This window comes from Delphinus delphis, chromosome 16 (genome assembly GCF_949987515.2).
Source record: "Delphinus delphis chromosome 16, mDelDel1.2, whole genome shotgun sequence".
Classification (NCBI taxonomy): domain Eukaryota; kingdom Metazoa; phylum Chordata; class Mammalia; order Artiodactyla; family Delphinidae; genus Delphinus; species Delphinus delphis.
The window spans coordinates 12,863,918-12,886,397 of NC_082698.1; the positions used below are offsets into that span (position 1 = coordinate 12,863,918).

Here is a 22,480-nt window from a genome sequence, read left to right on the forward strand (position 1 = left end):
TTACTTGAGGTGTACAATATTGTTTCATGTAGATTTTTTCACTTTAAAAGAAATTAAATGCCCCAAATAAATTTAAAATGGAAATCATACCAAACATAATTTAATATTTGATTCAGAAGGTATATTTAACTACTTCTACCTGAGGATTTTTCAGTGTTACATGAAAGTATAAATATAGTAATAGAATATCTAAATACAGTACTAGTAGAATATCCTAAAGCGAGTATAGGATAGGTTTAAGAATTCAGGTTTAGGACTCAGGTCTGGATTTGAGTCTTTGGAATAGCTATATGACCTTACTTAGCCTTTCTAAGCCTAATTGTAAAATGGAATAACAACCTTGGTGTGTTGTGGAAGAGATTAAATGATGTAAGGCACATAAAGTGCTGAAGGTAGGTTTGCCACATGGTAAACCTGGAAATGGTAGCTCTTGCTATGATCTTATTACAAAGCATCTACAGAATCTGTAACAATCGGTTTAAATAAGTTAAATGAAATTATTTACAAGTAACAATAGATTCTCAACTTTAAAAACCGTAAATAAAAGAAGTTAGGAGCTCATGTTTTTCACTGACTGATAAAGGACATACATTTGGTAGAAAACAATAAACTGGATAAAAGTTTTTTTCAAGATGTATGTTCAGTAATAATCTTTGATGAAATAAACTAAACCACATTCAAATTAAGTAAAAGTATTCCCTGTATTTAGTAGAAAATTTATTTTATGACTTTCAAGGCAAAGGTATTCTAATCAGTATTGCTATAAAATCCTGTGTCCAGAAATTATCGCATAGCACTAATAAGGACAGTGCAGGGTAAATATCTAAGCTGTGGCTTTACCTTAAAGGATGATGAGGTTTTCATAAACTCACATGACTGAGTTCAAATTAAATTGTTCAAAACTATCATAGTAAGAAAGATAAATGCCGCTTACCAAAAACTCCTCAGAGACCCCTTTGGGAAGAGGGTCCCTGCCTTAGGAAATTCACACAGGTAGTAGTATATCCCTTCTAACCAAGGTTTAGAAGTTGGCTCTTTCATTTCTTTGTCAGTGAAAGTACACTCTTTTGTCTTTGTTTTGTTTTTGTTTTTGTTTTTGCGGTATGCGGGCCTGTCACTGCTGTGGCCTCTCCCGTTGCGGAGCACAGGCTCCAGATGCGCAGGCTCAGCGGCCATGGCTCACGGGCCCAGCCGCTCCGCGGCATGTGGGATCTTCCCGGACCGGGGCATGAACCCGTGTCCCCTGCATCGGCAGGCGGACTCTCAACCACTGCGCCACCAGGGAAGCCCCTGTCTTTGTTTTTTAAGCAAAAGTATAAGATTCTACTCGAGTAGTCTCCGAGCTCAGCATTCTGAGAGATAGTATAATGTATAATTTCCAGTAAAATCATTATACTTATCTTTTTTGGGGAGGGGGCTGGAGAGTGTATCTTAACACAAAACAGTAAATTCTTTTCTAGCAAAATTTTATTAATTTCGTAGCACTGTGAAACCAGCTCTTACTTGCCAAGAATGTTTTAAGGCTGGGCTTTTCAGCCTAGGGTGTAGCATGGCCAGAAATCCCCCAGTCACCCCAGCAGCTCTGCTTCCAAGGAGGATACACAGGAGTTTGGGGTTTGTGTCACCAAATGGAGGGTCCCCAGGAAGTCTGGCTGCCTTGAGTGCCTCTCCTTGAAGGGTCTGCAGAGATGACAGGTTAAGGAAGCAGTTGCTTTCTGGCCAGGGGCCTCATTGCAGGGTGTTCTTGAACATTGGAGGCCTTCCTGGTGACCAGAGGGCACCAAGGCTTCTTTTCCAGAACTTGGCTTCGTCCTGGGTACAGAGCCAGCTTGTGGTACTTTTGGCCAAGGGTGTTGTGAGCCAACTTGCTTCGCTCTCCACCTTCCTGGAAGAGTTACCTCTGCCCAGGTTGTCCTCAACCTCTCCTCATAGGAAAAGGCTGATCAGGGATGCTGGGTTGTCCTTGATCGCAGACAGAACCTGTGCTCTGTCAGGCCCTGTCAAGGGCCCTCGTGCCTTGTTCTCATCGCTTCTGTCCAGTTTCACTGTTTGGCTTCCAAAGTAAACAGAACTTGCTTTCCACTCCCCTGTACCCTCAGGTAGACTCTAGTGGATATATGGCAGACAGTGGACCAGGATCTACTCAGAGCAACAGGATAATCACAACACAGTTTCCCAGAGTGACAAGGTTCCTAAAGATTTAAGGAGAAAAGATTCTTTTTCTATTAAGAGAAGCACAATTATGATAGGGAGTAAAACTTAAAAATCTACCTGAATTTTTAAGTTAAATTTGAGATGTCGAGGCAATTTTATGCTTGTTGTCAGATTTATTCTCATGGATCAGGGGTACTAAAGAGAACAAAGTTTGAGAAGCTTAGTTGTAAAGAAATGGAGAATTTTTGGAATTCATACAGATTATGTTTGGAAATTTGTGAATTGTTTGATTGACTGTATTTTAAATAATCATTTCTTTTCTTCACCAGGAGAAAATAGTAAGTTAAACTTGATTGAACGTGATATTCTTGATGAAACATGCCTTAATTTCATGGGTATCTTTCAGCCTTCAAGTTTTAGGACTTCTTCAACAGTATCGTCATTACCATTTCATGATGGAAAACCAGTTAGGTCTGAATTTGCTGTCCATGATCTTTGGTATCACTGACCACAATTTCCTAATTGTCTTGCCTACGAGATCTCATAAAAGATATCCTGTGAGAATAATAATAAGTAAATTACTGTTAATCCCCATAGACGTTTATAAATTAGGTTCTGTTTTGCCATCGCGGTATTAGTGTGCATGCCCAGTCCCAAGAGAGATAATGGAGTATTTTAATCTCTAATAGCATTAATTTGATTTGGTACTCACTCCCCACCCCCCCCCACAAAAAAAAACAGGAAAAAAGCAGTATTGAGTTGCACTGTGGCTCTTAAGCCCTATTTGCATGTGTAATAGACATAATTGAAATGTGCTAAAGGTTGAGTTTACTAGTGGAAAGTCTCTTTGGACACTTCATTTTTTAGGGCTTTTATAAAAGGAATCATTAAGAACATTTCTTTAAACTCCTTTAACATTGAACCTCTATGGAATAAATGTTTTCAGGATTTACCAGAAAATTGTCAGTTGAATCTGTATTGTGGTCAAATACCTAAACTGGTAGACTTGGTTGGTAAACTGGATAAACTGGCTAGTTGAATGGATTATATTAGAAGTCACCAATTTGAAACTTATTTCAATTCATATTGGCAGTTTTAAGTATCAGAGTAATTCTTTCTGTCTTAAAAAGAATGGAAAAATATTCCATTCATATGCTGTCAGGTCTAGATAAAAGTGATCTTTGTTATTCAGAAAAACGATATCCTCTGCTCTTTGGGGACTTGATACCTTGTTGTCGAAACCTGTATTGACCTACTATTGATTTACTCAGTCAGCTATTAGCCCAATTTTTATTAAGCACTGGCTGCTAATTTATTCAGCATACATTTGTTAAGCATCTGCCATACCCTAGGTACTATGTCAGATGCTAGGGCTGAAAAGATTGAGATATCATTCCTTCCTGTAAGCAGTTTGTAGTAGAAAGAGGTGGGGAGGCCAGGGGTTAGGATAGATACCCAAAATGCAAACTTAAAAAAAAATTCATTTTTAGAGCAGTTTGAAATCACAGCAGAATTGAGCGGAAGGTATGAGATTTCCCATATACATCTTACCTGCACACACATAGCCTCTCCCATTAGCAACCTTCCCCACGAGAGTGGTACATTTGCTAAAATTGATGGACCTACGTTGACACGTCATAATTATACGTAGTCCATAGTTTACATTACGGTTCACTCTTGGTGTGGTATATTCTGAGGCTTTTGACAAATGTATTAATATAATGGCGTGCGTTCATCTTTATAGTATCATACAGAGTATTTCTACTGCCCTAAAAATCTTTTGTGCTCTGCCTATTGACTGGTCCCTCCCCCCAAACCCTTGGAAACTGCTGATGTTTTTACTGTCTCCATAGTTTCTGCCTTTTCCAGAATGTCATATAGTTGGAATCATACAGTCCGTAGCCTTTTCAGATTGGCTTCTTTCACTAAGTAATATGCATTTAAGGTTCCTCCATGTCTTTTCATGGTTTGAGAGTTCATTCTTTTTTTAAGCACTGGATGTACTAGTTTATCCATTTACCTGCTGAAGGACATCTTGGGTGCTTGCAAGTTTGGGCAGTTATGAATAAAGCTTCTATAAACATTTGTGTGTAGGTTTTTGTGTGGACATACATTTCAACTCCTTTGGGTAAATACCATGGAGTGCAATGGCTGGATCTTATGGTACAAGTTCCTGTTGCTCCATATCTTTGTCAGCATTAGGTGGTGGTAGTGTTGCGCATTTTGGCCATGGCAGTAGGTGTGTGGTGGTATCTCGTTTTAATTTGCTTTTCCTGGATATCATATGATGTGGAACACCTTTTTATGCCTATTGCCATCTGTATATCTTTGTATCTGTTGGGATCTTCGGCCCATTTTTAAATTGGATTTTTTTTCCTTATTGTTTACTTTTAAGAGTTCTTTGTATATTTTGGGTACCAGTCCTTTATCAGATATGTCTTTTTCATATATCTTCTCCCAGTCTTTTCATTCTATTTAACAGTGTTTTTCGCACAGCAGAAATTTTTAATTTTAATGAAGTCCAGCTTATAAATTCTTTGTTTCGTGGATCCTGCCTTTGGTGTTGTATCTAAAAAATTATTACCATACCCAAGATCATCTGCATTTTCTCTGTGTTATCTTCTAGGAGTTTTATAGTTTTTTGCTTTACATTTGGGTCTGTGATCAATTTTGAGTTGATTTTTATGTAAGGTCTGTATTTAGGTTCATATATCTGAAATTGGAATAGCACTTCGTCATGCAAAACATTCCATTTTAACTCTCTTTTAATCCTAATTCTTTGAAATAGGTGGTAAAATGTCTATTTCTTGATTAAAAATAAAATATGAAATTTAGAGCAATTTAATAGGTTGTACCTGGGTACTGGGTGGTGGGCAGTAGGTTTGGAAAGATAAGTATAGTCAAGCCCAATAGGCTTTGAAAGCCAGGCCAAGAAATTTTGTTATTGTTCCAGAGGAAGGTGGAGGCCAGAAGTTTTTTTTTTTTTTGCAGTACGCGGGCCTCTCACTGTTGTGGCCTCTCCTGTTGCGGAGCACAGGCTCCGGACGCACAGGTTCAGCGGCCACGGCTTACGGGCCCAGCCACTCCGCGGCATGTGGGATCTTCCCGGACCGGGGCACGAACCCGTGTCCCCTGCATCGGCAGGCGGACTCTCAACCACTGCGCCACCAGGGAAGCTCCAGAAGTTTTTTGACAGAAGAATAATGAGGTTAGACTTTAGCTTTAGAATGTCCTACCCAGCCATGTTGCATAGGCTGGATGGGACAAAGGAGTAGTGACAGAGACTGAGAGGAGGCTATTACAGCAGTCCGGGCTGTTATAGTCTAGGTGGTCATGTGGTCTTGTGAGCGGAAAGGTAGCTGTGAAAGTGAGTAGTGAGGAAACAATGAGAGATCCATGTCCAGAAGCTGAATGGGGAGAACTTGGCAGCTTATTGATGAGGCACAAGCTGGAGGCTGGAGTCAGGGGTGCCTCTGAGGCTTCACCTTTGGTGATCAGGAGACTGGCTGTACCAGAAGGAAGAAACAGACAGAACTGATAGAAAAGTCAAGATGATGATTGGTTTGGGAGAACTTTGAGACAAGTTAAGTGCAGGTAAGATATCCAGTGTGAGACTTTAAACAGACATTTGTAAAGGCGGTATTGCAAAGGACAAAGTGATTGTGGTTGAAGATCAAAGATTTAGCAGTCATCTGTCCATTTAATGGTGGCAGTTGAAGTAGTGATTTCCAAGGTAGAGTGGAAAAAGAGGTTTGAAAACAGAACGTTAAGAAATAGCTAGTGTTGGGGCTTCCCTGGTGGAGCAGTGATTGAGAGTCTGCCTGCCGATGCAGGGGACACGGGTTCGTGCCCCGGTCCGGGAAGATCCCACATGCCGCGGAGCGGCTGGGCCCGTGAGCCGTGGCCGCTGAACCTGTGCGTCCGGAGCCTGTGCTCCGCAACGGGAGAGGCCACAACAGTCAGAGGCCCGCGTACCACCAAAAAAAAAAAAAAAAAAAAAGATAAAAAAAAAAAGAAATAGCTAGTGTTTCCCACCTAGGGTGAAACGGGGAAGAAGATAGGTAATCAGAAACATAGGAGAAAATTTAGGCCACCACTTATCACAGAGGGGGAGAGTCTCAGAAAGAACAGTCATCAAAGGGAGCTGAGAGGTTAAAGAGAATGAGGCTGTTACCTTAAGTAAAAATTGCTTGTTGGCCGTGAGTATCGGTGGCGGGGGGATGTGTTTCAGGTTATAAAAGGTGAGGCAGTGAAGTAACGAAGACAGCAGGAGTTACTTGTGAGGGACCTGGGAGGGATTAGAGATTGGCAAAATAAAAGTGGTGGAACATCTGAGGGGTAATGGACTATAAGTATGCTCTGGTGAGACGGGTGAGGAAATACAAACAGGTTAGGAAACAATTGGGATGACAGTGGGGGTCCACAGAGCAGGTCTGATGGGGTGACGGAGTGGGAGAATCGGAAGGTGAGATGGATCAGTTGGAATTTCAGTTGGATGAGATCCTTCTGTGAGTGATCGCATCCCACCTTATTGATTACTGTTCCTCAGTTGAGAGGAACTCCGTTTGTGGAAATGTGTTATAAATTGTAAGGCAGTGTATAACTGTGCAGTGGTACTATTCAAATCCCAGTCACTTCAGTTATACCATTTCAAAAGTGCAGTTTTTCTTTGGCTTCCTTTCTTTCTCTCCTATTTTAAATTATTAAGTGAACAGTTTTTGGCATTTATTATATATTCTTGTATCAGTTAAAGTCCTAGCAGGAAACAAATGACACACTCAAAATGAGTAATTGAAGTAAGTTTAGTGAAGATATCATTTATAGAGGGGTGGCTAGGGTTAGGACACCAAGGAAGGGATAGTAGAGCACTAGGGACCAGCAGTATCTGGAAGGGACTGCCATGCTTAGGTGTGAAGGAACAGCTGTGGCTGTCTGTACAGAAGCTACTGGTAAAGCTGCAGTGCAGCAGGGCGACTGAAGAGGTTGGTAGGATGGGGCTGGAATAAATACCCTGTCTCCCCTTATTTCTGTCCTCCAGTCTCTTGCAGGTGCCTCCCAGTGGCAGAGCACAACTGGAAGCCAATGGGCAAGGGGACCCAGGCGATGCCCTTTCCAGAGATCAGCCTTCTGGGGTGCAGGGAGGGGCAGAATGGAGCAGGAGAGGCAAACAGGAAAAAATTCAATACCTGTTGCTTTTCAGCCTTTGTTCTGTCTCTTTAAGATTGTCTAAGTCTTGCACTTTTCTTAGTCATTCTGACTGGAAGAATCCTCAGGAAATTGTGTTGGCCTGCCTGAAACCAGCTGTCTCTGAGCTCATGGTTAAAGTCCAGTAATACCAGTCGTTGCTAGGCTGGTGTCATTACTCTCTGCCCTTGCTTCGCTGTAAATGGTGTATTTTTCTTTTCTTCTTTTCAGACTCATTAAAGGTTTTGTATTATGTTATAGTTCTCAGTTTACGCCCCTCCGCCTCAACTACATTTGTCACCAAAGTGAAGCTCCAGGTCTCCAGAGCCCACTCTGCTAGCTAAACAAGAAGATCAGTAGGATACTGTCCTTTGAAAAGAATTCATGTCCGAAGTTCTTCTGTGATAAAGTTATACTTATTTCCTATACACCATAAGAAATTGAATGGTGTTTAAGAAAGTTACTCCTCCACTCTGTTTTCCTCTCTTTGCCCCACCTCCCAGACAAGCAGGACGAGGTCCTGAGTTTTGCAAATAACTTGAATTGACTTATTAAATACAAAATGAGTCAAGTTGTAGGCCAAAGTGGACTTAGCTTTATAATTCCAGCAGTAACAGGGCTTGGAAAGAGGTACATGGAAGATGTAATAATAGTTGTTTTTAAAATGCCTTGGAAAGAACTTCAGGTGTTGTTACGTGACTTCTCCTTGAAAGATTTAAAACCCTAGAGCCAGGAATTTACACAGTTTGCCTTGTCTTATACTGACAAGGCAGCTAGTTAATCAGTTTTAATAGATCTTTGTTCTTCTGTGGGCTTTTTTTTTTGTCATGACAGACTTTTTCACTGTTAATAGTCTCTTCCCTTTCTTAGGTATTCTTGCTCCAAAAGAGAGCAAAAAGTTTTAAAAAGAGAAAAGGAAGGACATAGAAGAAAACTCTGATCACTGACAAATGCTTTAGTGATTTCTGTAGTGGTCAGTTTTATCACTTTATAAATGTTGCTTTGCTTTTCTGGCTTATCTGTGGAAGACTAGTCCATAGCAGAAATTGAAGGACAGTTTCAAGTTTCACCAATTTACTTACTCAGTATTTATCCTAACTTCAAAGTAAATTAATGTGATGTTATTGAAGAGATACTAATGATGCCTTGAAATACATTTGAGTACTGTTAATTTTAAAATTTCGAGTTTACCAGGAAAAATTGTTTAAAAATTGGAAATATCACAAGGTAAAAAATAAGCTTTTATTAAACCTAAAGACTTCAGAATGTTAAGGTAAAGCATTTTATTTAAATTATTTTTTAAAATATGAATTTAAAAATATTTTTATCAGTCTCAAAGTTACTTCAAAATCCTCTGCTGCCACCAAACTCTTTCAGTTCCGATTTCAAAAATTAATTGTTTTGAATTCTGAAGTTTAAATTTGTGTAGACTTTTTCAGTGTGAGCATGTCTAAGTTTATTTTTATACATGATTAAAAACACCATTTTCCTTAACCTGTCAACAACTCAGTTGAGCAGACTACATTATTCAGTATCTTGTCTGGCATGAGGAAGCAGTCCAAGAAGGGTAGCACAAATTGGTGCCGCACTTGGATAGAGACATTTCCCCCCAAGCTAATTCATCCAGTTCAGTTAACTTTTTTTTTCCCACTTAAGGACAGATCAAAAAAAGCAGCTGTGAATGACTGAGTTGGTCACGTATTTGATGCGTCAGTTTGTGAATATAAAGCCGAACACAGGAGCGGGGTCCTGCCTTTAGATTCCAGACAATGGCCAGTACCAGAGCCCTGGCCTCAGATCGCTGCACTGGGCTGCTGGAGAGTGTGGGCGAGCTTAGGTTACACTCAGGTACAATGGCAAAGAGCTGGGGCTCGCTGTGCTCCATACCTCTTTCCCTTACAGTTGTGACCATTCTTGAGAATTCTCAGACACTTTTCAGGTTGTCACTGAGTTTCACTTCCCCATAGGCTGAAGACGTTGGATAGTACATATGGTTAGGTTCGTGATTTTGATAAAATTTTTGTCCTAAATGTCTGTTCCTTCAAAACTCTTATTACAATTAATATAATACCAGCATTTCTATTTCTCAGTTCAATAATTTCTTCCTGAGACATATAATGAAATTTATACAGTCATAATACTGTTTATTCTTCAAGGATGTGATAGGATAGATATGAAACATCTAAATAACATTTATGAAAGATTAAATTTGTCAAAAATGGCCTGTTGCTCTATGGATCAGCTCTAAGAGCTCATCTTCTGCATGACAACCCTTCAGGGGCTCCTTCCCATCCCGCTTCCTGTGTACCAGTCTGCTCCGTGTCCCGCAGTGGCACCGCTGTCCGGCATCCCCAGACAGCATGTGTCTTCAGAGTTCTCTTTCTCTGGCCTGCCGAACCTAACCGTCATGTAATTTTAAGTTCTACTTTTTCCTTGACTTAGTAGACCTTCCTTGACTAATGCTGCGATAGAACGTTTCCTTCCTCTGGGTGGTCTAAGAATTTAACTCTCAGGGGTGCTCTCCCCCTACAAGGGCATCTCTCCTGTGTGCTTACTCAAAACATCTGATTGATCCACGCGTCCTGTGTGTTCAGGGCTTCAGCCGTGCGGCCTGTGCTCACTAGGTAGATCTATGAGCAGAAAACAGGGCTAGGACTGTGTCACCTCCAACACTCATCCACTGGACAACCTCACACAAGCTACCTAACCTCTCTGTGATTCATTTCCTTCTTTTGAAAATGAAGAGCATACCTACCTTAAGGGTTATGAAGATTAAATGAGTTAATTTTGGTAAAGTGCTTAGCACAGTATCTGGCACTTTCTAAGGGCTATGCAAATGTTTATTAAAATAATTTACTGAACATGTTGTCTGTTAACCACTGTGCTAAGTGTTTTACATGTGGTCAACTCATTTAATCTTCCCAGTAGTCTTACATGGTGGATCCTGTTACCATCCCCATTTTACAGAGGAAGGAACCCAGACACACTCAAAGGCAAGTAAGTAGAGGGCCGAACCAGGATTTGAGTTCACACCATGTGGTTCCAGGGCCCTCAAGCACTTCTCTGCCTGTAACCAGTACGGTGTGCCGTTACACTGAATGTAAATCAGTTTGTCTTCGAGAATGTCACAGTCGGATGGAGAGAGATGCAGCAGAATGCGTTTCTTGACCTATTAGAGAGCAACATGCTGTGAGATCACGGGACAAGGAGAGATTAGTCCCACTGGTCCCTGGTGTTGACCTCCTTGGACTGAAAATCAGGGAGGCTGAGAACTGTGCATGTTATCAGCTGCTCCCTCGGCACTCTAGGCCTAGGGGTACCACGTGATAATGTATTTTGGGTTTGTATTTGTTTTCTTTTAAGCCACTTTTCTGTCAGGCTTTTGAGACTTTGCCGGTACAGTGACTCTAGTCTGGGACCATACAGAACACAATAAAGACGGTGAGGTACAGGGAATGAGAAAATGTGTCAGCCGAGTCGGCCTGTAAATGGTGCATCGTAGGTATTTAAAACATGTTTCAATCTTCCCTACCATGTCACCCAGCTCTACTGACATACCAGGTTTATCCACAGGAGTTCTAGGTAGAAAAGATCAGCAACCGGTTCTGGAAGCTAGTACTACAAATCTTAGTCATAACAAATGAAACGTTGGATATGTTAGAAATTCTCTTGAGGTGGTTGTACATGCCTGCATGCCCTGTAGATTTACAGCTGGGGATATGTACTTGTAATAATAGATACTTTTCAGTGTCCAGACTTTTTGTGCATACAGTCAAAAGTTTTAAAAGTGAATTTCTTCAAAGGATTCCAGTTATTTGGCTGATAAAGCACAGATAATGAAAAAATATATTTTACAGTTAAGTCTTTTTTTTTTTTTTTTTGAAATAAAAAGGTTCCTAGGACAGTAATGCTTTGTAGAGGTTCTAATGGTTAATACTCTTAAGTGCCGGGTAAAAATTAAACTTGAATAGCAACGATGAAATATTTACTCACCAGATGGCTTTGAAGTTTAGCTTCTTTTTGGTTCCAGTCCCCTTCCTAATGGACATGTTTCAAAGAAGAAAACGATTATAGCATTCAGCTGTGATGTTTTCGTCCTCTGTGCATGCAAGAAATCCATTTTGTTTTGGTCCATTTGGGTATTTAAATTTTGAAGACCAGCTACTTAGAAATTCATTAATGACAGAAATGGTTCACACAGCTCCGAATTCATTCTCCTTGATAGGATAACATTTAAAGGTTAATTTTTCTAATACCTATAGAAATAATTGTTTTAAAAGATTGCTTCAACTCTTTTAGTCTACAGTCTTCCCAACCTAAATTTATTTAAGTCTCTACAGTTTTATATTAGAAGGCCTAAGGTAAGTGAGTGTGTGTATATAAAATGAATAATAACATTATAGAATTTAATTTTATAAAACATCTCACTAGGTAAAATCGCTTATATTTAAAGATGTTTAGAAAGTACACGTTAGAGGTACAGTTCTTCAGTTCTAATAATACTGAAGGGTTTTCCTTCAAAGTTTAAAATTGTAGCTGCTTTAGAATGTTTAGTAAATATTGTTTTTCTGTTACATCCTGGATTAAATTTCACTCACTCAGGTAATATAGGAGTTTAGAAATTGTTATTGCAATGTTGGTTAAAATGTCCTGTTTTTATGTTTCCTCCCACGTGTACTATGATACGCTTTTAACATTTATGTTTGTCTTTTATTGCTCAGTTTTCATATGAATCCGACAAGTAATGAAGACCTCAGGAAAATCCCGGTAAGTTGCAGAGGGGGTTAGAGAATTACCAAAAACCAAGCCACAAGCTGTCTTTCTGTCTGGGGCACATTTCTAAAAAGGCCTCCGTCTCCTTGAATCCCTCAGTTATCCACAGATTATAGCTTAGTATGATGATTTAGGGAGAAAGAAAAACAGCAAAATTCAAACTTTATCTTTAATATACCATAGGGTGTGACTTCTGTATGATCTATGGAAGTGTACGCAAACATAGTTATAATTGAAGCCAATTTAGAATATACAGGTTTTGTTTGCAGACTGTTTAAAAATCGATATGAAAGCTGTATGTCAGCATTATAGTTGTGAAATAAGAGCATGTGGAGAAAGCTGCCATTTTGTTACTGTTGTTGTAAATCAGGTTGAGGGGAGAATAAACCTGCTTGTGAACATTTAACAGTAGGAAGAGCTTCCTGGCCAGAGACCCATTTAACCAGGAGTGTGTGTGAAAGATCCTTTACGACACTTAACCTTCCAAGTCAGAACAAAACCAAATATATTAACAGGCTTTGTAGCGACCAGCCAGATTAGCTCACATATTTTGCAAGGATTATTCAGATATCTTAACTTCATTTCATTGTTATTTGAAGTCCAGTTTTCGACCTCTGTTCCGAGGTCCAGTACATCTTCAGTCTATTCTAAATACTATACTAAGCCTAGAGAGAATAAGTTGCTTTACAAAAATATGGGCACATGTCTTCGTAGGAAACTAAATTCTCACTGAATAACAGAAATAAAGCCTTTCTTCCAAGAGGCTGGTGGTTGCTCTTTGAACCATCTGTCCTTAATGTGTGTGATCCAGATGTGTAATAAGAATTTTTCGAAGCAATAGCATATCACAGTCTTCTGTGGTGTGATAGGCTGAGAAGAAACCATGGTGTTGTGTAAACCATTCTAAATGCAGTCATTTGTCTTTAAAATGGTAGAAAACACTATAGAGGCAGAGGACTTTGTACTGTTTTTGCTGTTTTAATGTACATGATGTGTACGTTTTGATGTTTCATAAATACTCAAGTCTTTATATTATGGCAGACTGGCGAGAAACGTCAGAATATATGAAGTCAGCCTTTGATCAGATAGTAAAATGAATTCTATCAGGCGGTTACTTAATCTCAAACAAAATGCGACATCAAAAAATCGATTTAATGTGCAGCTATTGTTTATTAAGTAACTTAATTACAACTTCTATGTGCTTGTAAATGTACTTTTCCAAATCTTGTAATTTATTGCTGTAAAAGCATCCTTAGAATTCTTTAAAGAAATAAAATGTGAAAATTGTTTTAGTTCAGGGATTTAAAGGTGATAAAAGAATCCTTGATGTGTGATTATTTTTCTCTGGAATACTAACTATTCTAAATGACAGTTAAAGGATTACTAGGTGTTGTTAATTTACTGCAAGATACAATTAAGAGGAGAAAGCTCATCCTCATACTGATCGTTATTGAAAAAAGTATTTGAACAAGTTTTATGTTGAAGATTATAAGATGTTTGAAGTAATTTACCTTAAGTTCTTTAATAATAGCTGTCCACCAAGTTATATTTTTTTCCCCTTCTGGACATAGTATTTTGTAATTAAGTTTGTATGTCTTATATGCTAGTGCCAACACCTGTCTGTGAAAGCAGTGTTTAAACAGGAGCAGTAGCCAGTTGAAAGGGCAGTGTGAGCTCTTTAAGGCCTAATTAAGAACTGAAAGGGAGATGAAGGGAGTAGCACAAAAGATGTGAAAGTAGCTGAGATGATATTCCCAGAGCAAAGTTCCTCATTAGAACAATAATGAGATGATCAGAGAATGCCAAGCCTTCATCTTATCTCTCTCTCTCTCCTCTAGTTGCCTTGGATGTCAGTTAGTACCCCACCAATATTTGGTTACCAGGACAACCTTTCTTTAAATCTTCAGTTATTTTGAGTCTTGATAATTTGCTTTTGTTGAAATTTAAATATTGTAAAAAATATACATTTCCTAGTTTAAAAGGCTAGACTGTGAGTAAAGTAAAAATAGATCACTAGTAATTCTCGAAGTATTTTGCACAACTGTTATTTAAAATTCCAGTTAGACAACTTAATGTAATAATTCTGTTCACTCACCCAACTCTTATTTTCTTATATCTGCATATGGAAATTTTTAACAGAGTTTGGGTAGGAATGAAAAAGGGTTGGTTATGAAACGGGAAGAGAGAAGAAAAATTTACATTAAATTTCAATATAAGAAGACATCTTAGAAACATATGTGCCATCTCTATGGAGTGCTAGAGGAGAAACTGTTGAGTATGTAGGAGTCCCATGTTAGGTTATCTGAGTCTTTACCAGTTTGGAGATTTCTCAATTTTAGTTTTTCTAAGAATAGTATTAAAAGTATCTTTTGAAAAAATAATTCATTTTTACATTTGCCTGAGAGTTTTCCTCTTCAAGCAAAATAATTTTTGTAACCAGAAAATATTTTAATTTCCTACTGTATTTAGTTAATATTAATCTTTATTTTATTTGGAATTATATCAACAAACAGAAGGATAGATGTATTTATTGAGTATATTAGTCAATTTAAGAATCTTATGCCTAAAATTAGAAGGTTTACATGATTTTCAAATATGGGATAAAATGTGGAACTAAGCATAAAACTGTTTTTAATTATTTTATATTCTTTTCCAGAATATAGTTTATAGTACATGTGTTTCTAAGATGTTTTTTTGCATAAAAACTTGATGCAGAAATTTGGGGTAAATTTTTCACATAAAAGGACAAATGGAAAATTTATTGAAAAGGTCAGAACTGTATTTCCAAGAAATCTGTTTATCCATAAGTATTAGATGGTTGTGAGGGGGAAAAATAAGCCAAATGATGGATTTGTATATTCTAGATTATGGCTTATATCTTAAGTGCTGAACAGTATTGTGGGATAATAATTGATTATTTTGAGAGATTAAATTTTAGATTGATTTGTATCATGGCATTAATTTAAACTCCTTATGTCAAAATAAGAATTTTTTGACATGTCTTTCATCCTCATTGTCTGTAGAGAAATGTTAAAAAATTATTTTAACTACATTCTCTGGTAGCACTGGTATAGTGTTAAATGTAACAATATAAATGATTTTCTAACTGCATATTATCACTTAATTAGTTTGGAGAAATCAGTTCATATATGTATAATTTGATTAAGAGAGGCCCAGTCTGATGCTATTATTATGTTAAATTAAGAAAAAAGGTAAAACAATCAATTGGTAATGAATCCCATTTAGTTTAATTTCATTAATCCCTGCAGTTCTCACAAGAACTGCTATTTTTCAGTAAATATTGTTTTAGAAAAATTAAATCACATTAGTTGGACATAATCACTTTTTTAGAATGCAGTTCTGAAAAACCTCTTTGCAGACCAGGAAATGTTAGAGTTGAAAGGGACCTTAGAGAACATCTCATTTATCAGAGAAGGAAAGTGAGACTTAGGTGGGTTTCAGTCTCAAATTTGTGCAGAATTACTTAGGTTAAAGTAAGAAACTTTAGCTTATTTTTAATTAATGTTTAAAATATATTTAGCTCTATGGTATGTCTTATCTTTTCTACAGAAACCTGCTGCGTATAATAAATGTGAATAGGAATGTGTTTAGGAAAATCTAAGTTTTGTATCTCTAGACGACTTATGACCAATTAAACTAGTAAATATGTGTGTATACTTATTCTAACAAAAAGTTAATTGATCTGAAAGAGAAGAGAATAAAAAGTAAACCAACACGTATCTCCAGAATTGTCCTTTAGTTGTCGTAAAACAATATTCTGAAATGTTTTGGGGGACAAAGGTAATCTAATTCATAAAGTTGTATCTATACCCAGTTTCTAATGGTAAAATGAGTCATTTTTAAACTTCCTCTTAGCATCCTCTCTATTCTGTTAATCTAGTAGAGGCTCCTCCTAACTTTTGTCTTTACTATTTAAATAGCTTTGTAACTAATCGCGGTCCCTCTAAATGATTTTACCCACTGCTGCCACTTTCCTAAAACTTAGCTTTAATCATCTTTCCTCTGTTTAGAAACCTTCAATGGGCTTTCTATTTCCCATAACACTAAGTGTGATAGCATCAGACATCCTTGATGTTCTGTTTGGAACCCACTGTTTCAGCCTCTCTCTCTGTGCCCTGTCCTGAACCTTATTTCCCAGCCGTGCTCCACTGATCACCTTTATTAGCCACTGTGCCTTGAACCTTGCTTCCTCCTTTGAACAAGCAGAGCCACTGCTTGAGATGCCCATTACGCATTTCTGCCTGGCAAAATCTTTGAAGGCCTAGTGCAAGCTATATCTTCTCTGCAAAACCTGAGAGATTCTATGGATTGGAGAAGTTTTCAGCCAGGAATATTGTTTTGCCTTTATCCTAGAGAAGGGAGTGTGCTTGGGTAACACAAGCATCAAATTGGTATCTGTGCTCTAGCTTGTTTCTCTGGTGCAGCAAAGTCATGGGGCCTGGTGAGGAGGGGATAAAAAGTTACACTTTGGTTTTACTGATGAAAACTCCTGGATGCATAGCAAATTAAAATAGATCCTGAAATTGAATACAGACAAATTTAATTCTTATGACAAAAAAGGAAAAAAAAAGACCTTTCTACGTTCACCAGTCCTCGTTCTCCGTCCTCCACTGAATAGATTAGATACTATTAGTCCTTAAGAGCAAGGCCAATTTCCTCAGTCTTTTAGTTTATTTTCTTTAAAGCCAAATGGAAATGTTTGGAAAGAAAGTGATGAAAACCATTTTAAGTTGTTGAATGTAGTGATAGAACTATGTATAAGAAGGCATAAAGATTGCTACTTTATATTTTGGCATTATATTTTACATAATGAAACATCTAGATATTATGCACTTTAAATAGATGATGTTACAGTGCCTTTTTGATTAAATTTCTGAGAAATATTTTTCTTTTAATATTAGGATGCTTTGTAATAAAAATGAATTGAATCAATGCCTTTTTTTTTGGTTTATGTTTGTACCTTTGTGTTAAGAGAATTTTCACCAATAGAATGAGGTTAAACAAAATAAAGTAAGTGAAATGGGAGAGAATGCAGATATACTAATCTTAAGTGTTAGCATGACTGTAGTTGAACTCTTGAGTTTCCTGACAACCAAGGCAAAAAGGGAAATAAAATAAATTGTATAGGTATTAGTACTAGGAGGAGAAAATAGACTACTCAGAGGAGAAAAGGTTCTATTTGCCTATAAGTTAAAACAGTAGTTACTCCCATGGAGCTTCTTATAAAGGATGCTCATGGATTTAGTTCTGAATGCCATCAACATCTCATAGCAAACTGGAGAAGCAGAGTTGATATTGCTGTTTCTTGTAACCATCTTCAATAAAAAGGCAAAGGCATAACATTAAACTACAGTTTAGCGGAAGCGATTCCACGAGGACTAAAGTGATATCCAAATGTATAGTTTTCAATAGCTTCTTATATTTCCTAAAGTTAATTCTTACAGATGTTTCGATTTTGTCTATTTTAATTATGTTTATTATTGAGCATTTTATCTCTTAACTTAATCTTAAATTACGTGGTCAGTTTCTTATATTTAAGAATTTAGAGTTGTAATCAAGGCTTTGGTGTATCTGCTTTAGTCCTTTCCTCAGAACTGGCTAGCCGTTCTGTGAACTGTCACACTAGTTCTAGCCAAGGATAGAGAAGAGTTTGACAAGGGTTTGAAACAGTAGAACTTCAGAATAACTCATAATTTGCCCCTGATGTGCTGTCTGTTAAAGTGACCGTCTTTATCCTACTCTAGGACAGCAACCCTTTTGATGCCACTGCAGGCTACCGTAGTCTCACCTACGAGGAGGTACTGCAGGAGCTGGTAAAACACAAAGAGCTCCTTAGGAGGAAAGACTCCCACATCCGGGAGCTGGAGGACTACATCGACAACCTCCTTGTAAGGGTGATGGAGGAGACGCCCAGTATTCTCAGAGTGCCGTACGAACCATCCAGGAAAGCTGGCAAGTTCTCCACTAGTTCATAAGCCAATGGTACTGCATTTATAATTGGGGAAAAAAGAAAGGAAGAAAGAGAGAGAAAAAATAGAAGAAAAGCTCGTTACTGAGAGAGACCACACTATCAGGTTTCATTCCATACTCTCCTTCATTGTGAAGAACTGTTTCACCTGTAAATATTAGCAGGGACTATCAAGAGTGACCTTTGAAGTGAGCTAAATAATTTAAACCTTTGAAGTGAAGATGGGCCAGATTCTCGTGAACAAGCAGTTCCTTAGGATTCACTTAGGTGCTGGTGCCGGCCCGCTAATCTGCCATAGCCTAGGAGTATCTTCAGAAGGACATGACTTATTCCTCAGGAACAGGTTTCTCATCAAGCAGAACTGATACTGTGGTTGGTTTCTCAGAAGTCAATTTGTACAGATTTAGCTGCAGGAATACTGCTCATTATAAACACTACTAAAAAAAAGTTCATATTTTATATACATATATGTACATGAATAATCTGTTCATGTATCTTTGTATATAAAATACATGCATATACCTCATATATACATGTGTTTTTAGAACATTTAAAGACAACTGGTTGCCTCTAAAATTAGGATACCAATTAGGATTTCTTAATTTGAAAATATGTGTGCTCTGTCAATGCAAAACAAATCGTCATTGCTACTATAATGGTTTGTTACACAGAAGCTGCTTCAAATCACTCTTGACTACGTGAACCTTGGTTTCAAAATAAGCTGCTACTATATATTATTCCAGCATCAAATCTTTTCTCTTTTTCCAAAAGTAATGATCTAAAGCCCCTTTTTAAAGAACGATGTATTTTAGGAAACTTCATTAACCTTGCAACAGCATGAATTTCTTGAATTAATTTTTTATCTTAATATTTGAGTTTTGTTTGAGCTATAAGCAGAAGATAAGCAAGTGTGATTTGTTGAGATTCTGAATGTCTTTAAAATATTCAGTACTAGCAAAGAAAATATTTGGAATTTATATCTGAAGATAATTTGGAGTGGGTGGGGGGAAGTAGGTGATCATTCTGATGCCTGATAACCCAAAGCAATGAACAAATTCTAGGAATGAAAAATTAGGCTCGGTTTCAAGTTACAAAAATAATGGAACAGATGGTTGCATTTGGTTTCTGAACCAAAATAAGAGTTACTAAAGGAGGGGTGAGTTTTTAGAATAGATCTTTACCAGCACGACATTTTACACTATTCTACAGCCACCCTGTAAGAATAAATCAGTATTACAGAATTGTGTCAGCTTTGTTTTTAAGTCTGCTCCCCAAAAATGTTGACTACTATCATGAATTTTCTTTATATATTTGTACAGAATTAGTCTTTAAAGTGAAAATGATATAAAAATATTACTAATCATCTGCTGATTTTTTAACTTTAAAAGTCTGAAATACATACTATGAAATACTGAATCTGTGTTTTCTAAAGGAAATTTAAGATGAAAAATTCACCTGTATATGGAGACATATATTCCCCAATCTTTTACCAAATGCATTTCTGTCTAATATTTATCTCTACTAAGACTTCACTGAGAGTTAAATACAAAGGCATATAATAGTTTTGCTCAGTTTAATATTTTGAATCAGATAATACTTGGCCAAGCTTATATTCACAAGCTAAAATCCCTTATTTGTATTTTTCTGAGTTTCTTCAGTTTTTCTATGAGAGCATAACTTTTGAAATTCTGAAAATTTTTCTGAAATACAAATAATTTTTAATAGGAGACAAGGAGAAATAGCTTTCACTGACTTTTTCCTCCACTTCTAAATTTCTGTAATAAACCTCACAATGTGGTATAGAATTTTATTTTGAGGTCTTGGTAGTTCTTTTTAACATGGTGCCATTTTTAGTTAACATTTATTAAATGTTGCACAATTCTTAGTATTTGTTTTTTCTGTTGTTGGTATAACTGAGGCTCTTCTTACACTTTTAAAAGTACTAAAATCCATGTGTTTGCAGTATTATGACATTATCTGCAGATATTTTAATATGCTTTGGCCAAATTTACTCTTTATAGAATGAACCACGATGCCAGTGTTGTACTGGGGATATGTTTTATGTAAATAGAGCTCATGAAAAAGTATGGTTAAGGGACTGCCGTTCTTTTTATGAGGAAATTCATTTTTAAGGAGGATTCTTTGCCTGTATAAAAACTGTTAAGGATTAGACTTGTCCATACGTTAATGATTTGGTTATAACTGCGTCAATATTTTTATCTTTAATTCTGAGACAAGAATTGTATTGAAAACTGAATCTGCATTTATCACTGCCCGAAATGTTCTGTTCCGACGTTTATGAACTTTCTTTCACTCGTGACCTGGAATCAAACTGACTATATATATATATATTCATAATCAATCGGTCCATATAAGGAACTAAAAACAAAAAGTAAAAATGAGTTCCTATGTGAACATAACAGTGTTTCCTGTGTTTGTGGGCAGAAGTGCAAATAGAGTAGTTTTAATTTTTAGCGTTGTAGAAAAAAAGGCCAAAAGATCACATTAGTTTATTTTTGCAAACTATAACTTTTAAGTATTCTAATGGTATATTTTGTTAGTAACTTAGACAAGGAAATAAAACATATGTACTCATTAAATAACGCGCAGCACAGTAGACTTATAGACAGAGTTTACTTTTGCTTTTATGCTTAAAAAAGGCATGTTCAAAAATATTTCCACCAATAAGAGGATTTTTTTAAATGGCAGAGTTTATAATAGTCTCAAACCTGTCTTAAGCTTAACATACTTCTGTTACATAATTAAAAATATTTCTGCTAATATTTTTTAAACAGTATAGTTTTACAACCAGCTCCCCTCCCAGTTCTAAAATTCAGCTTCAAAGTATTGAACATAACTGTCCTACCACTTAGGCTTCAAGTTCATTTATTAAATACCAGGGAATAAATCTTAGAATTGTATATAAAATGTGTCACCCATTCATGAAAAATATTTAAGTATTGCTTTTTGCTGCTGTATTCTGCATTGAGCCTAGTTTTGCCATCCTCCCATGAATGTAGTAGTATCCATAGATTATACATAACTACATCTATTGCTTTTAGCAGTAAGTGAAGATTTCGTTGTAATTTTCCAGCTGTGAAAATGTTGCCTGTATTTAAAAGGGTTTCATGAATGGAAACCTAAGTAAAACTCAGCTCGCTAGTGACAGACTTGCTTTCCTCACATCCTTCACTGACTCCTCCGCCCTCACACCCCACTGCCTACCACCCCCATAAGGGTGCTTATTCTTTAGCAAGGAGAATCTCAAAAAAAAAAAAAAAAAAAAGAATTGCTGTCTTTAATATATCTAGAAATTGTTACGCTAGAACTTCTTTTCCTCTTAGGTTTTTAGAAAAAGCAGCCTACCTTGGATTTGTAAAACAAGGTGAAGCTTTCTGATGTCTGTGTGCTCATATGTCTTATAGATATGGTTGGTGTCACGTGTGTGTGTAAATGAAATATGAAGCATGCTCATTCCCTCGATCTCTTTGAAGTAAAAGGGAAAGGATCGCAGTGCTGCTGGTTCATGATTGTACATGGAAGGGTCTGTCAGCACACACTGAAAGCCCCCGTTTTCACAGATTTATAAGTTTAATAGTCCAGATGCAATCATTGGAGGTATTTAATATGTAATAGGTAGCATCTTAACTAATTAATCTGCATAAGAAGGGTTTTCTGGTGTACTTAATAAGAAGTATAGAAGCTCTTCAAGCATTAAACTGGAGTTGACATTTTATTTCATTTATTTTCCATGTCAAAAAATACACTCTTACAGTGGAATTGAAGTCTGTAACAAATGGTACATTTGGACCTGTCAATCTTCGATCTTAGGGGTGGTTTGATTTTGAGGTACAAAAAAAAAATGCTGCAGATCTAGAAATGTATATATTTAGCAGGTATTTGAAAGATACAAGCATTATTTATAACTGAAGAGTATTACACTTAGTAAAATGCTCTAGTAACTTGTATACATTTTTGCAGGTACAAACTCCAACGTATGTAAGCATTATGTAACATGACAGTTGTATAATTTATGTAATCTGATGCATGAATCAGAATTTTTATATATGATTATTGGTTTATTATAGTTGATTAAAATGTTTAATCTTAATTTGGTTGTCATAATTTCTTATCGCAGATAAAACAGCATGAGTATTCATTTGTACGTGAGCCCTCCTTGTCTTTTAAAAGTACAGTAGGATGCCTCTTATTATTTGATGTATGGCAGCAGGTATTCTGTAAGACCTACAGACTCACTTCACTATGAAAATAGTTTTGAAAAGTAAGGTTTAGTGTGGACACTGTTTAGCAGCCCTTTGTGTATAAGATATCCCCTCACAGGGACAGAACTTACTGTTTGGTAGCAAATTACATCTGCAT

At 36.9% G+C, this 22,480-nt stretch overlaps 1 protein-coding gene across 1 annotated transcript in view; it reads left to right on the forward strand.

Annotated features, from left to right (window-relative positions):
* The window catches only part of RAB11FIP2 (RAB11 family interacting protein 2), a 41,617-nt gene extending 19,412 nt beyond the window's left edge, over positions 1 to 22,205 (forward strand). The window contains exons 4-5 of the mRNA XM_060033996.1: positions 12,060 to 12,105; positions 17,877 to 22,205. Coding sequence (XP_059889979.1) covers positions 12,060 to 12,105; positions 17,877 to 18,107 — 277 coding nt within the window. The 3' untranslated portion in view covers positions 18,108 to 22,205. The remainder of the gene's footprint in view (positions 1 to 12,059; positions 12,106 to 17,876) is intronic.
* The last annotated feature ends 275 nt before the right edge of the window (positions 22,206 to 22,480 follow it).